Consider the following 16,207-nt stretch of genomic DNA (forward strand, 5'->3'; position numbering starts at 1 on the left):
GGGATAAAGCAGGAGGGGAGCAAGCAGAAATCATCTCCACGACAGCAGTGTGTGTGTGGCTGAGGGAAGGTCACACACAGTGCCCCAGGCAGGCTGAGCATACCACTGTTCCTGTCCCTGAGGTGGTCAACTTCCCGCACAGTATTAATTGAGAGATTGTTTATGACACTGCCAGGAGTGACGTAAGGGTCAGTTTCGGGGTCGATGTTTGGATAACCTTTCCATGGCTCACCAGGGCGAAACTCTAGGAACACAGATGCAGGAAAGAAGCTTATTTTCACTGTATTTCTAAAAAGGAAACAGCTGTCTAAACAAAACATCTCCTAATGACTGAAAATCCAAAACCTTTTAAGCATTTAATTTACGTGATTTAGCCTTCACTTTAAATAATTTCATTTCTGGTTTCTCTGGCAGATACACTTCTCTCTGTACAATAAAACTCCCATTCTCCATTTCCATCTGCTAAGAACACTCGAGGAATCCGGGAGAAGCCCCGGGCAGGGGGAGGGGAGGGCTGGGCTGTACCTGGAGGCCAATTAACACTGCTAGAGCCATTAGGCGATTTGGCACGGGGCCAGCCGTCCCCAATGGATCCGGGAGGACTGGCTGGCGAGTTACTGCTGTTCATAAAGTCATAAGGAACAAACGGAGAATCTTCCAGCCTAAATCCACTTGAAATAGCACCTGAATAGGAAAAAAAAATATAAAAATTAGTCAAATATTTTTCCCGGCTGGTTTTTATATCCCTATATAAATGTATAGATATAAAATCATGCCGTTGTAAATCACGCATGAAATATACAGCAGCACACTGTCCTCTTGTGATGCCAAGTTATACTGGAGATCATAGAGGATCATAACTCAAAATGAAATATGTCCCAGTAATTCAGGAGAAAACTGTAAGAATAATCTCCCATGAAATCCCTTCACTAAACCAGTACATATATTCAAAGTAACATGAATTCAGCTGAAGCATTCATTGCAGAGGGGAAGAGCATTCTGTGGGACCCCACTTGACTAACAGGGTTCTGTGGTGGGAGAGCTCCTGAAACAAACAGCTACAACATGTGAAGGATCTTTGGCTACTGCAAAGCTCTCTAGATTCTGTTCCTATTCTTAGGAGGCAAAAAAAAAAAAAAAATTAAAAAATCCCTGGAGACAGAGCAAGGAATGGTTTAAAAGTTACCAGACAGCAAAGCTGCTCTGCTACAGTTCTGAGGGAGCCAGGGATTCCATGAGATACAGAAATTCCTAGCTCTGGTCAGAAAACATCACCTACAGGTAAAGCAACACCAGCACTGCCTGTGGCAACACTGGGATGGGCTCAGCTGCAGGGAATGGCAGCTGATGCACCTAAAAATACCCCCACAATCTGAGACTGAACAGTAACAGGAGACTGGGGACATTTGTAACTATCTTTAGACACAGATTCTTGGGCTATAGACTCGAATTTTAACTGGATGAGATTTCAAGCAACTGAAACAGTTGAAATGTCATATGAATCTTGATTACTGGAATGAAACACGAAGCAACCGAGTTCACCTCCTCTAAAACTAAGGACAGAAATGGTACCAAGTCTAGCCCTTCTAAGCTCTCCCCAATTTTAGAATGCAAACATAGACATTCATAACCAAAACCTGTCAGTAAAAATGTCAGCCATGCTCAGAATGTGGTAAATCCCCCAAAATCACCTTAGGACAGAAGGGTGGTGGGAGAGAACACATGAAAACCAAGCTTTTGGCTTAAAAATATATGAAGCATTCCACAGGAGATTAAGGTAATGCTAGTAGCAACAGTCACACTTACAGAAAAGTCTGGTTGAAAAATGAATTCTGTAGAATGTTTCTACTAATCTCATCACAAGATCATTCTGTGAGCACAGTCAGCAAAGCTGTGGCTGCTGTGGTAGACAAGCAGCAAGTTGGCACAGACAACAGAACACAAACTGTGACCCAGGAGTTGCACCCAGAGCCCAAACCCTGCAAACTGCACTGACAGCCAGAACCCCACAGGCTGATGTGCCCCAAGGGCTGCTCAAGGCTGAACATACCATGTTTGCTGGAGTTTTGATCTAAGGATGTGTTCATAGAAATGCTGTCGACTGTAGTCCATTTCCTCAGCCGAGATTGTGGCTCTTTAATACTGCTCATATCCAGGTTTACATTCAAGTTTGAGTTCATTCCTGAAAGCACACACAGCTTATGAGATACAGCCTGAACTTCCTCCTGCTCTCACCACTGCTGGCCCAGAAAGCACTGAAGAGCACATTACCATGGTTATCTCATGCTTCCAAGGCTCTGGTTCTGAGGAACATTCTAGCACTGAAAACAGGGAACTCTCTGCACACAGAAGCTAAGCTGAGCAATGCAAAGCACTCCCAAGTTCTCAGCTCATGTCCTCATGCAAAAAGGTCAGTGGAAGAAGACATTAGGAAGTTAAGAGAAGCTAAAATGTAAATACCTAAAATGTGGGGCAAACAGAACTAGTCTTGACCTGCTGTAGCTCTGGTCTGTACTTCCAGCACAGAGTCTGCCAGGAAAGTGAAATATGCCCTTCCTTAGAACTAACACAGTGTCTCCAATAGCTAAAAAACTTCCTTTGTATGCCTTGCCCTTTGAGTGAAAGCAGAATTGGACATCGATGCCAATCATCAGCAGCAGCTCTGAAGCAGCAGCCTGGGGCTGGGGCTGGCCACAAGCCACCCCCAGTGTGGCACTGTCCTGGCCAGTGCCACTCTGCCTTGCAAGCACAGGGACCTCAGCTGCATGTCCAGGAAACAAACTTCTCTGCAGAGGCCAATGAGAATGCAAAGGCAATCAACCCAACAGAAATGACCCAGTTAGAATAAAAGAGAAGAAAAGCAAAAATGAAGGAGAGGAAAGAAACGGGGGTAAGGAACAGAGGTAAATGGTAAACAGTTGTAGTGAGACAGCATTAAAAAGGGACCTAAAGTAAGAAGAAAATATACAAGCCTGGAATTTCTGAAGTAGAAATTGGACAGAAGCCTGAAAATGTAGGGAGAAAGAAACAGGAGATGTTTGTATTTATAAATGTTCAGACATTTTGCCTAATGAGACAACAATTCTTTAAAAATGCAAAGCCAAAAGCTTTCTTTCCTGGACAAAACTACTAACAGGCAAAGTGACAGTTTGTTCTACCTTTGCAATTCCAGAGCCATTGAAAGCATTTCTGAAATCCCAAGAAATGTGTCTACATCAATGGATTCTTTGCATGGATTCTACTTCTTAAAGTCCTTTAGCTCCAGCAATCAGGACTCTGTGTCACCCTGGGGATCCAGGGGACAAAAGGAGCACTAAAAGGAGCCTGTAATTCCTCAGGACTGTAAAGTATTCTGCACTGAGACAGGGACACTCACTGGGAATGAGTGTACTTGGGGAGAAGTTATTTGGTGAAGAAGGGTAATCCCACACAGAATCACTGCTTCCAGTAAAATGGGAAGTACTGACAGGGTTACAGTCATTTTCCAGGAGGAGGCAGAGGGGGAAGCAGGGCTGTGTCCCACAGACACTGCAGGGCACCCACCTATAGGGAAGCTGCTGAATGCATTGATTGGTGACGGCCCTTTCTGCAGCTCAGGAGTAGTGTGGGGTATGACATTCTCAAGGAAGGATTTCATGGAGGGCTGATGGAGTGACTGCTGTTGGGAGGGTGGAGTTTGCTGCTTCATTAACAGGTTTGGATCAAGCTGACGGGACTGTTGCATCATCTGTTGCTGCATACTAAGAGATCGACCCTTAAAAGAAACAGAGCAGTTACAATATCAACGAGGAAAAGCTTTTCCATGTTTTGAGAAAGAGAATGAAATGCACCTTTGTACGCCCTGCACAGCCAAACCCCAGCACCCAGCCCCTCCTTTAAAGCCTGTCAAACCCCTCAGTACGAGTCACAGCAAGAAATGCAGCTGAGGATGAGCAGTTATCAGGAGAGAGTGAGAAGGGAGAACGAACTGGTTTCTTTACCTGCTGCTCCTGCTGCTGCCGACCCCCAGAAGGCATGCTCCTCTGAGGCTGTGCCTTCTGCTGCTGAGCCAACAGCCGCTGTGGGACAGGCAGGGGTTCAGAACAGGGCAGTGACACCACGCTCCACTCACTCACACACACACACACAGTCAGCAGCCTGGCCAGCTCACCTGTAACTGGGAGATCTGAGAAAGCTGGTTTAACTGGGACAGTTGATTCAACATGGCTACCTGTTGTGGGCCAAAGAGTGGGCTCAGGCCACCGCTGTTTGGTGCATACTTCAGTAATGATACTGGAACCTGCAACACACACCAGGGCCACGGGTGACTGCAACGCCTCTGCCTGCTCCACAATGTGGACAATACTATCATCTCTGGTCAGCAGATGCCTGGTTTCATCAAGCCAAATATGTTCCCAAATGTTTACAGAATAACTATGGCAACACCAGCAAACAAGGAACAATTTTCTGAAGCAGCATTTATTTTATACACAGCGTGTTTTCTGTGTCACTTACCTGAGGGGATAGTAATGGAGGAGGCACTTGAGCACGTGGGTTAGGCTGAGATGAATTAAGAGGTTGTGCTGGAGGCTGCTGCATGCTCCTGGGCTGTGCTGCTATATTCCCAACACCAAACACACTGGGATTGCCATTCTGGGGAAAGGACGGGCAGTCAGTGACAATAAACCTCGTGTGCTGCTTCTCCCACCCCACACATTTCAATTACAACATAAACACCTATCAGTCACACAAGCAGCTACAATGTTATATCAAAAGGCATTAAATGCTGTCAGTTAACACACCAAGGATTTGCACACAGCCTTACCTGTCTAACAGAATTCAAGCTTTGCATACCCAGCCCTGCTAGGGAGCCCAGGGCTTGGTTAGGTAGTGCATTATTTGAAGGGGGAAGCTTCATGTTTTGATTGGACATAAACTGCATGTTTTGGGACTCGTCTGCTACAATGCCATCCTGATGGGACACACAAACCGAGGCGCAACAACCAGCCAGCAAGCAAGCAGAAGGGAGAAACCATGGCAGGAGCAGAAGGGAAGAGTCACAGGACAGTCCAGCACCAGCAGGAAATAGGCAGAAAACAAAAGAGATCAGGTTAGTCATCGGCACCGTGAGGGGCTACAGAAAGTGCTTAGTACAGTGTATCAGGGAGTTCAAAAGAACAGATCAACAGCCCCCAGTCCCCCCTCAGCACCTGCAGGAAGCTCAGGAGCACACAGGTCACCCCTGGGCAGGCAGAGTGTCCCAGAGGAGCTCAGCAGTGTCCCCAGGGACACCCACTGACCTTATCGAAGTAAGGACCGCGATCCATGGAAGACTCTTTGGGAATTTGGGGACGAGAACCGGGGCCTTTGCCAACCACACGATTGTAATCTCCCACGCCCAGCCCGTGCTTGTCCATCTCCATCCTCTTGTCCTGCAGTAACCCTGGGGACACACACAGCTGGATCAACACCCTGGGGTGCTGCTGCCCTCGGCAGAACACCCAGAAAACAAACAGCAAACACCGAAAACCAAACACCAAACCAACAGCACTGCAGCTTTGGACTGCCTGGGAAAGGAAACCCCAGTGGCTGCAGACACCTGAGACCTGGAATCAGCACCAACAGATTTTGCAAGGCTTCACACAAATATTACTCTCATCTCTCCCTTAAAACCAAGAATGTGTAATTGTTTAAACTTGCAATAATTTAAATATCAGGCTTGCCATTAATATTGAAATCTAAAACTCAAAGAATTCCTTTACCCAAAAGACCATGAGCCCCAAAGTGAAAATACCCAATTTTGAAGTGGAATTTGGAGAGTAACTATACTAAAACCTACAATGCTACAATTAGTTTTAGTTAAATATTCTACATCATAGTATACTGTTATTAATATATTAAGAATTATACTATCTCTTACTTGCTAAAGAAATCCTAACAGTGAACAGAATCAAATAAACTGTAACTGCTCCCAAGTAATTTTACACTCAGGTTTACAATTTTTAAAAAGAATTGTTCAGTATTAATTTAGTTCCTGGAACTGAACATGTGTTTCCAAGAATGAACCCAATGAGCCAGTGTGGGATTTGCTAAGTTTCTGTTTATACTCAGTGGAGGTGCCCAGAGGGCAATCAAGATATTTATATTATGAGAAACAAACTCACCACACCCTGAAAACATTCTCTCCTGTCAGTTTAACATATACAAATATGAATAAGCTCAGTTTGATACAGGGCCAATATCCCTATAGCAACCAGGTGATTCTGTGTGCAGCATTACTCACACACACAAACACTTTACAAGGACATTCCTTTTCTTAAGAGAGATATATACTGGACTATATATAGATATATATACACTACATATCGTTTTAAAAATGTAATTTACAGAAGAATATAAGGTAAAAAAGAGCATGGAAGGAAAAGCAATAAAACTCAGTTCTGCTTTTCTTACCTCCAGACATGTCCATCTTATTGCTCTGTATGGTTTCTTCTGGTGATTCTCTCTGAAGTAATAAAATAAATCACCATTATTTAATAATAATATTTTAAGATAAAACAAAGAGATTCCTGCACACTATTACAATTCAAAAATGCAAGAAAGAAAAATCAAGACCATCAGATGCTATTTTAAAGCACTTCCTCCCTTCAGTTGCTATCCAGTCAAGAAGAGGTTCCCTCACCAGAACTCCTCTGTAAATGCAGTAAAGCATCAGGCTATGGGATGAACACGTGGGTAGTGGTTACAAAACCACTTTTCATCAATAAAGAGGTCTTTTTGTAATGAGAATGCACAGAAAAGGGATGGCTGACAGGGGAGACAAACACAAGTAAAAAGAAAACCACGATGAAAATGAACACTTGGCAATTGAGCATTTCAATGTCTGTGCATTGTAACAAGCCCTGTGGAAAGGCAGCAGAACCAGACAGAGACAAATACTTACTGAAAAACTGAGATTTGTGAATTGCTTAATGAATGGATTGATCCATGTTTCATCTTGCTTATTTCCACCTTTCATTATTCCCTTAAAAACAGAAAGGAATTCCTGTGATACTCAGATCCTACTTTAATTACATCACGAAGTGCTAAGAATGAAAATTGAAGTGTACTGTGTAAGTGCAGTAATCCCTTCTGATTGAGCTTTCAGAAATGACAGAAAACCTTGCCCTGAGCAGCTCCTCACCTTTGTGGGCATTTTCTTCATGTAGGGTGGCCAGTTCAACGATGGGTTAGCTTCTTGTGAGGAACTGCTGTTCCACATTCCAATCTCAACATCCTCCTCTTCCTCCCAGCTGGTCTGACGACTGCCACTCAATGGCATGTCATCCCCACACCAACTATCTTGCATAGATTTAGGCCCTGGTGGGGACAAAAACCCAGCAGTGAACATTTCAGGAGCAGCTCCACCCAAGAGCTCGATGCCTACTGCAAGGTAAAAAACCCTGAAAAATCAGGAAGCTTCCCCAGAGGTGTCTCAGCCTTCTCAAACACGCTGAGAGCACTCACCAGGGTGGTTTGGAGCACTCACCAGGGTGGTTTGGAGCACTCACCAGGGTGGTTTAGAGGACTCACCAGGTTTGTTTGGAGGCTGCTGCCCAAGAGAAGCGTTGCCCCAGCCAGAGGTGCCTCCTGCATCGCTGACAGGCTCTCCCCAGCTCGTACCAGTGTCCATGGGCTTGCCCCACGCTGAAGTCCCGTTATCTACAGTAGTGGCTGGAGCAGAAGGCTCTCCCCAACCTTTGCAAAGCAGGGGCAGTTATTGGCATTGTTCTCAACAGGATTTTAAAGCTACCTAAAGAGACTCAAGCGTTTTGCCTTTTCTATATCCTTAACATGCAGTAAAAAGCACGTGAGCAATTATTTCCATTTTGTGAGAGGGTCATTGTTATAACTGCAAGCTGTTGCATTAAAAAATGTAATCATAAAAATATAAATTTTGTGTTTATAGAATTACATTCTGATAATACAAATTTCTAAGATATTAAGCTAAGAGCTGCTTGTCACATGCAAGTGACCCCATCTGGCACTTGAAAAAGAGACACAGCACAAAATATTTCCTACATCCCATTAAGTTCCTCTCCAAAATCATTATTCACTGCTCACGAAGCCACAAGACCAGAAAGTCTGATACTAAATCCTTATAAACCCACCACCCTTCATTCTGTCCTGCAGAAGCTCAACAGGTTTCTTTTTTTTGAAGGCTCATTTGCAAAATTAAATTTTAGCTGATTTAGAGTAATTTAGGAAAATATTTCAATCCCCAGACACTATTTTAAGTATTTCCTCTGTTTCTACTCCCCACACCTCAAGCAGAGCTGTTTAGCCCCTATAACTGCAGTTATTTAAAACTAGAGCAAATCTTCCAATCTGCACAAAAATATCAATGCTCTGTGACAATGCTTTTCATTTCTTTAATAGAAACTGCACTTCGTTGCCACTTTGCCCTTTCCACTTGGAAACTAAAATACTGTTCTAAGAAGCAAGGCTAAAAAAGTGCTTTATAATCAACAGAAAACACGAATTTGGGTAAAAGCCAGGCTTACCAGAACCCGAACTGCTCTCCTTGCTAGACATGGCACTTGAAGACAGTAGCTGCGGATGTACCTGTGCTTGCTGGTCTGAACTGCTGCTACTGTTAGGGACATTTTTATTCCACATATTCACATTTTTGTAGTTGTATTTGCTTGGATCACCCCAAGCAGAAGTTCCATCATCAATCTCCATCTTGCGGCGTATGGATTCGGGGGATGGCTCCTCCCAGCCCGTGGGCTCTTCCTCCTTTGCTGGGGCTGGCATTGGCCCCCCCAGCCAGCCAGACCCTGGGGGCTTGTTCGTGGCAGATGGGGCTCCCCAAGAGCCAACATCTTGTTTGTTCCACTCAGGAGAGTTGATTGGCTTTGATGAGTCCCCCCAGACTTGAGGCTGATTGGATTTCGGAGGGTCTCCCCAGCCCTGGTTCTGATTAGGCTTTGCAGGCTCATCCCATCCTGAAGAGTTGTTTGGGGTTGCATTGTTGCCTCCCCAAGTAACAGAATTTGATTTACCTGGCTCATTCCAACCAGACACCGACCTGTCGCTGTTGCTGCCTCCAGAACTGGATTTCTTTGCCTCACCCCAGTGGTTACTTCTGGAGTTTTCACCCCAGCTATCACCAGCAGACACTGCCCATCCCTGGCTGGCCTTCTGTCCATCTCCCCATCCCTGCTTCATCTTCGGTGTGTCATTCCAGGATGACTTTTCCTCTTTGCCACTTCCCCATGATTGATTGCTCTTGACCATTACCGTAGCAGCAGAATCTTCTTCCCACCCCCCTTGGCTGTTTGACCCTTTGGAGTCTCCCCACCTTGTAGCAGACTTTGGATCTCCCCACCCCGATACAGATGAGGTATCGTTATTATTAGGGCTAGGTCTATCCACACACCCCCCTGAGCTGGAAGTCTGTGTCACAGAGCCCCCCCAGGCCTCTGTCCCGTTGTCAGTTTTTCTTTCACCCCTCGGTGACGTTTCGGTATCCCAGGCAGTGTTCTGTTTGATTGGAGTCTGTCCCCAACCAGAGTTGGAAAGGACACGTGGATCTAAGTCAGTTCTGTTCACTATGCTTTGGAGTAACGTGTGCTGGTCAACTTTCCTCCTCTCTCGGTTCTGGCCTTCCGTAGCTGCTCTGTCCTCGTGGCACCCGGCGCTCTCGGAGCTGCCCTCGCTGTCCCCCGTACCTGTTTTGGCCCATGTGCTGCTCTGCTCAGCCATCTGGGAGGCAGCAGAACCCTGGCTGTTCAGATCCTCCTCCTCAGTAGACTTCCATCCGTTTGTAAACTTCCTGCTGTTTCCATTCATACCTTCATTGGAATGCTGATTGCTGGGCAGTTTGCTCCATTCCCCGTTGGAAATGTTGGTGCCAGTGTTCTGTGCAGGGCTGCCCCATCCTCTTCTGCTCCCACCAGCACTGGCACCATTCCCGTTTGCCCAGGGCATGTTCTGGGAGCTGACTGTCCCTGCCTCCCACACCCCTCCTCCTTTATTCCCGTTGATTTGAAAGTTAGTGCTGCCAGGCCCGCTGCCGCCCGGCTGCATTAGAGTTGCATTCACAGTGTCACCATTAGCTTGGCTGTTTGGGCCTGGACATTTGTCTCCAGAGTAAGTAGAACCATAGGCACCCCAGGTAGTACCATAAGAGCCGCCAGTTTTGGCCTCCCCGTTGCTCAGGTGAGAGGTGGAAGTGCCGTTTGCCACTGGAGAGGCCTGAATCTGAGAATGATTCATTGTGCTCACGCGCCAGGCCCCGGGCCCTGCAGTGCTGGGCAGTTCGCTCATCTGCACCGAACCGGCAGAGTTTGGTAAACTAGAGGTCATAAAGTTAGTAGTGTTATTTGGTCCATTCATTTCAGTGTTAAGGTTTTGAGGTTGCCCACTGAATGAAACATTCCTTGTACCATTTACTTCAGAATCACAACTTTCCTGAAGGCTTCCCCAGGAACCGTGGGCTGAGCCACCCACTTTCGAGTTAATACTCTGGCTGTTGGCCATCTGACCTATGGTACTGCACTGAATGCTTGTGCCAGGACTCCCACTCCCCACGGACCCTTTCAGGGCATGTCCACTGTTCTCCAACACGGACCAGGCACCATGGTTGCCATTTGAATTCAAAGTGCTTGGATTTAACCCTCCATTTGATGAAGAGCTTATGGTGCCCCAAGCATTCATTCTATTGTTGCTACTTTCAGATTTGCTGTCAGGAGCATCCACAGAAACTTGACATGTGCTTATTAAGGACCCATGGGACAACCCCCAGGGCCCGTTAATACTTCCATTGCCCACATTATTGCTGTTGCTACCAACCACAAACTTATTCTGAGCCCCATGTCCGATGCCATTGCGAATGCCGTCGCCCTCTCCTGTGCTCCCTGAAGCCATGATGACGAGGTTCCGCTCCGACCCAGAGCTGGAGGCAGAGTCAGTGTCCATACATTCTGAAGTCAGCTCTGGGTCACTGCCAGTGATTGATGGCCATGCTTCTTTGTCAGAGCCGTCTACGATAACTTTATCCCAGTTTGTGCTGGAGTCGCTATTTGAAGAGACTGGTCCCCAGTGAGAATTTTCATAATGGGATCCTAGACCACTGTGGTTCAGATCTAAAATGAAGAAGGAAAGCCCAAGAGTATTATTATGAGTTTAGTATTATTACTTCATTAAGCAGAAGAGGAAAAAATAAAAAGGTATAAAGATATTAAGCCAGGAATTATTTTGCTTATTATTTTGCTTCTGTTAAAACTGCAGTCATGGCAAGTGACAGAGAAAGCTCCAAGAACAGCTGCCCAAAGGCTGTCACACACAACCCAGAACACCTCCCAGCATGCAGAGCTGCTCTCACAAAAACCTCTGAAAACTTTAGACTCCTAAAGGTCCTCTTCTTCCAGAGAAGCATTTTTTAAATACTCTGTATCACCATATACAAAGTATTGTCTAAAACATATATGCATATTAAAAACCACAATACTCAGGAAAGCCTGAAAACACACCGAAAGGCAGGAATTCCAAGAGGACATGGCCCTGGCCCAGCAGTACCAAGTGCTGTGTGACAGCAGCAGAGAACACACACCTTCCCAGCCCTGTTACAGACGTGGTGTAAGAGTCTTCAGTACAAGTTATTCAAGATATTTTCTTTTATACAACAGTTTGGCACAAAAAACACAAGACCCATCTGAAGTTCTGCCTTCAGAATGCACTGATGCACAAGTCTATTTGTATTAAATTTTTAATCAATATCAGTATTCCTCATCCTACAGTGAAACAGAATTGAGTCCAAGGCCCTGGCTCCCAGAGCTGGAGCAGCACAGAGCAGGGATCACCCACGGCTCCTCAGCACCTGGCACTCAGCTGAGCTTCACCTGCTAAATCACCATGACAAACAGGATGGTGGCTCAGCAGTTTGAACAGGAGGAATGGGAAAGACCCGAGGCAGGCAGGCAGAGTGCTGTGGTAGTGCCTGGCAGCTGCACAGCCCTGGAGAGCCACCCCCACCATCCTCAGGAGAAGCAGGACTCGGCTGAGCACAACCCAGAACCTGCTGATTGGTGTGGCACGACAAGAACCCTGTCACGTCTGAGCAACTGTCCAATAAACCTCAAGGTTTCAACTCTCCCCCTGGTATTTTAAAAAAGGACATTTAATCTGTACTGAGGGACTGATCAAAGAGCTGTGTGCACTCCTGGGAGAGAGAACCAATGGCACAGAACAAGATCCTGCTCACACAAACATCGTCCCAGTCACAGCTTCCCTTCTAAAAGCAGCACAAAGGCACACACCGATGGCAAACAGCCTGAATTCAGCACAGAGAGACACAGGTTAGAGGGAAATGGTAAAACAAACTCTAACTTGCACAGCAGCAGAATACATGAAGAACTCCTGTATTTGTTAAAATTCTGTTACCCTGATTTAGCTGTGACGCAGTTTGTGCAGAGCCAATCCACCAGCAGCACGCAGTGATTAACTTCCACTCAGCTGATCTGCTCCCATTACATACAAAACTACTCAGACCAACACTCTCTCAGTCTTAAATGTGTTAGTGATGTCTAGTATGAGCCATAGCCCTGGAGCATTCCTACCTGAACCTCTCCAACCTATGAACATCAGAGACTAAGGATACAAACACTGAGCAAGCAGATATTAGCTCTGACTTTTTGTATCTGGCAGAGACCACAAAACACCCTCAAAACTGAAAAGTGACATGTGACAACACACTGCACTTGGTGCACAGCACAAGGAGCCAAAACAGCCTACTCTTGCTTTTCTTCCCAAAACTATTTAAAGTTGCAACTGAACTTTTGCTGCTTAAATCCTTGACAAAAAACCATTTACACAAACCCGAGTTTCTTAAAATTCTGAAATCTGCTAAGATTGCTTTCAGTAATTTTTAATTGAATGCTTTCCAGCTATGAGTTATCCAGCAGGAAACATTTGCAAAAAACTGTATGCATTTTAAAAAGCAGTTTGTCATCACACGGGCTAAAATAAACAGGATTGAGAAGCGTAAATTAAGAAATACCTGAATCTTGCACCCTCTGCCTCCTTTTCCTGCTCCAGCACACCTGGCACCCCCAGACTGTCAATACCATACCTTGCCAATCACTGCACCTTTGGGCCTTATGAACAAAAGCATTTCAGTAAATACAGTCCTGGGCTTTTAGCAAACAATCAAGACATGATTTCCTCCACAATGTGACACGTCTCTGATAGGAAGCACAAGCTTGCACAGATTAATCAATACCATAAAGAGGTAAGTCAGTATGGAAGCTTAAATGTAAAAAAAAAAAACAAAACAGTATTTTAATGCTAAGGTGACAAAAACTCGTAGTATGAATTCTGACTTAATTAGAAAATTAAAAATGTCAAACCAAATTAGTATGCAATGGCACAGAGAAAGTATACTGCAATCATTCACACACTCATGCCAATGAAAAGCATAAGCCAAAGAATAAAAATAATAATAAAAAAAATCAGACAAAATTGTGTGAAACATGTAACTACCACAAACATGTAGTGCAAAAGCAGGTGAGATGGAAGTAGCTAACCTGACTGGTTAGGGGAGTGGCTCACCAAGTCCCGAATGGGAGGCATGCCTACAAAAAAAAAGCAAGAAAATCACAGAAGTGTTACTTCAGCAAATGAGAGAACAGTCCCCAGAGCACTCACTGCTGTGAACCCAGGCCTCAGACCCTTCTTCAGGACAGGTTTCTGTCAGAGCCAGCTCAGTCTCACTGCCTGCCCTCATGACAACAAACTCGGCCTGGGGATGGGAGAATTAGCAGTTCTGCTGCTTTTATGACATTTCCATGATGACCTACTTGTTACACATTTGGCATTTAATGAACCAATTTAACATGTCCTTAAATGTTTGATTCATACAAAAAAGAGGAAGAATTTACAGTCAGTGAAACCAAAACCAGTTCATTTTGGACTGTACTAAGAAGTTGAGCAGTCAGCCCTGAAATTTCAGCGAGTTCCTCTCCCCTCTCTGAACAGCACATTTGCTTCACATCCAGGTCAGTACTCTGCTGTCCGAGCAAACAGCAACATTTGAGCATGGCCCAATGCTGATTTAACCTAAGCATGTGCACAACAATCCATCATTTGCCCTCTCTCACATCCTCCTCCTCCCCTGTGCCACACAGGCACTGCACAGAACCAAACCTCATCTTTCAAACTCACAAATTTTACAGCTGGAGCCCATAACTGCTACACTGAAGGCAACGTTCTCCAAACGAATCCAACCTTCATCACTGCTAACTGCAAATCCCAACTGCTCCCTTCTTCCCTGACTGCTCCAAGAGCTGAGAACCACCCCAGGGCACAGCAGGGACCTTCTGTTCCCAAAGGCTCTGCCTGGGACACAACTTGGTGGCTGTGCTGTGAGATGCACCAGGATAAAGGCAGACAGGAGGAATCCAAACTGGAGCCCTGCCAGGAGCCCAGTGGTGCTCTCCTGTTCTGCTCTGGCCACAGCAGAAAGCAATTACTGCTGGAAATATTTCAGTTCATGACAGAAATCATTGCACTGTGCAACAACCACCTGGTTATTCCAAGGTGCTCCAGAGCAGAGGTGAGCAAACAGCAGGGCAGGGCTCAGCCCTTCCTTTCATGTGAAGCTTGCACATGGGGCACGTCAGTGAAGACAACAACTAAACTGGGTATCCAAGTGTCCTGATAAAGATCTACTTAGGGAGATTTCTTAAAATAACCATCCTGGCACTGGCCTGGATCTGTTTCAGAAGCACTACAAGACATGAGCTTCATTTATGTCTTTGCTAAAACAATATGCCAGATGTCCTAAAAACAGCAGGAAAAAGCCCAGCCCATCTATCCCTTCTTCAGCTTTAGTTCTAGACAATGTATGTTGATTTTCCAACCAGGAGACAACTGTTCACAAAATACACAAGTAAAGAGATGGGGTTTAGACCACCGATACAATTTAAAAATTCGCCAATACTAACAACTTAAAATCTTAGTGTGCCCAGGGCAATTAAAGACTTTTAAATTCAGCAGTATCTGCCTGCATTCCCAGGCTTTTACAAAGCACCTGCCAAACCATTCCAACCACAGCTGGAAGTGGAGAGAAATCCTTTCAGGAATTACACACAAACCCACAGCCAGTCTCAATTCCAGCAATTCTGACTTCAACACTTGAAGCCACAGTTTTTCTTTTATCCCTAAAATACAGATCAATCCCAGCAGCCACTGATTTAACCCCAGTATCCATGGATATCCTGTCTATGCAAGCCAGCTACAGATCTGTCAGATCCCATGGGGTTTTTGATTCCAGAGGTAACAAGGAGAGTACCTGGCTTCTGGTGGAGGCTGAAAGAGGAAGTAGGGAGTGAGTGAAAGTGAGACAGGCAAATGACAACTGCATTTCCTTTCAGATACAAAGGTGTCAGAAGACACCAGGCCCTGCTGGATGGGGCCTCCTGCACCTCACCAGCAACACATCAGACCAGAGCCTGAAACCAGGACAGAAATCCAGCACAGAAAAATTATCTGCCTTTCTGTTATCATCTTGTCTATGCATAGGAAAGAACATGACAACACATCCAGACCAAGCTATTCCTGCTCATTCCAGGGAAAGAGACCTTCCAGGCACACACAGGGCACCAAGAAAGGAGTCCTGAGTGGCCAGCCCCAGAGTCTGAGCTGTGCTGGGACACACAGAACGCCAGGACACAGCTGTGACAGCAGCTAAGGCAGCACACACATTCTCCTCAGGTGACAAAGGCATCTGGCCAACCCTTCTGTCCCTGAACCTCACTGGCTCCAGCCTGGTGTGCAGACACACCACCCAAATAATCAGGAAATTCCTCAGAGCACAGAAGTGCCCCAGACACCAGTACAGCACTGGGATGTGCTGGCAGTGCCCAGCCACACCAGCACAAAATCAAGGAAAACTCAGCAAACCTGGGAAAAATGCAGCACACAAATGGGAATCACATCCTTTGTAGTCTATAGAACACTAATTTTGAGAAACACTGAGAATTCAGTGAAGTCACAGAAGAAACTATTTGTGGGAAAAAGTTACATCATCACTGCTACGTGCACATCAAAATATAAATACAAGTATAAAAATAAGAAAGTATTAAGCATTGGCATGCATTAATACCAAATCCCTTTGAAAAACTAGATCCCTCACAGAAAGTTACTTTTTTCCAGACAAAAATAATCCTGTAAAATTAACTGAATT

The 16,207-nt window shown here is 45.4% G+C and overlaps 1 protein-coding gene across 9 annotated transcripts in view; it reads right to left on the reverse strand.

The window, feature by feature from the left end:
- Positions 1 to 16,207, reverse strand: part of TNRC6A (trinucleotide repeat containing adaptor 6A) — a 53,303-nt gene that overhangs the window by 4,806 nt on the left and 32,290 nt on the right. For 3 of the 9 annotated variants that reach the window (XM_088174205.1, XM_088174202.1, XM_088174200.1), the window contains 16 exons: positions 13,548 to 13,595; positions 8,523 to 11,108; positions 7,552 to 7,716; positions 7,163 to 7,338; positions 6,923 to 7,003; positions 6,433 to 6,484; positions 5,280 to 5,422; positions 4,805 to 4,951; positions 4,495 to 4,632; positions 4,151 to 4,279; positions 3,981 to 4,058; positions 3,544 to 3,754; positions 2,973 to 3,005; positions 2,051 to 2,182; positions 526 to 684; positions 104 to 244 (listed from right to left, as the gene is read on the reverse strand). In XM_088174205.1, coding sequence (XP_088030331.1) covers positions 104 to 244; positions 526 to 684; positions 2,051 to 2,182; positions 2,973 to 3,005; positions 3,544 to 3,754; positions 3,981 to 4,058; positions 4,151 to 4,279; positions 4,495 to 4,632; positions 4,805 to 4,951; positions 5,280 to 5,422; positions 6,433 to 6,484; positions 6,923 to 7,003; positions 7,163 to 7,338; positions 7,552 to 7,716; positions 8,523 to 11,108; positions 13,548 to 13,595 — 4,419 coding nt within the window. The remainder of the gene's footprint in view (positions 1 to 103; positions 245 to 525; positions 685 to 2,050; positions 2,183 to 2,972; positions 3,006 to 3,543; positions 3,755 to 3,980; positions 4,059 to 4,150; positions 4,280 to 4,494; positions 4,633 to 4,804; positions 4,952 to 5,279; positions 5,423 to 6,432; positions 6,485 to 6,922; positions 7,004 to 7,162; positions 7,339 to 7,551; positions 7,717 to 8,522; positions 11,109 to 13,547; positions 13,596 to 16,207) is intronic. The other 6 variants (XM_088174204.1, XM_088174206.1, XM_088174201.1 and 3 more) reach the window with 6 other exon arrangements.

This window comes from Sturnus vulgaris, chromosome 16 (assembly GCF_052056855.1).
Source record: "Sturnus vulgaris isolate bStuVul1 chromosome 16, bStuVul1.hap1, whole genome shotgun sequence".
NCBI lineage: Eukaryota > Metazoa > Chordata > Aves > Passeriformes > Sturnidae > Sturnus > Sturnus vulgaris.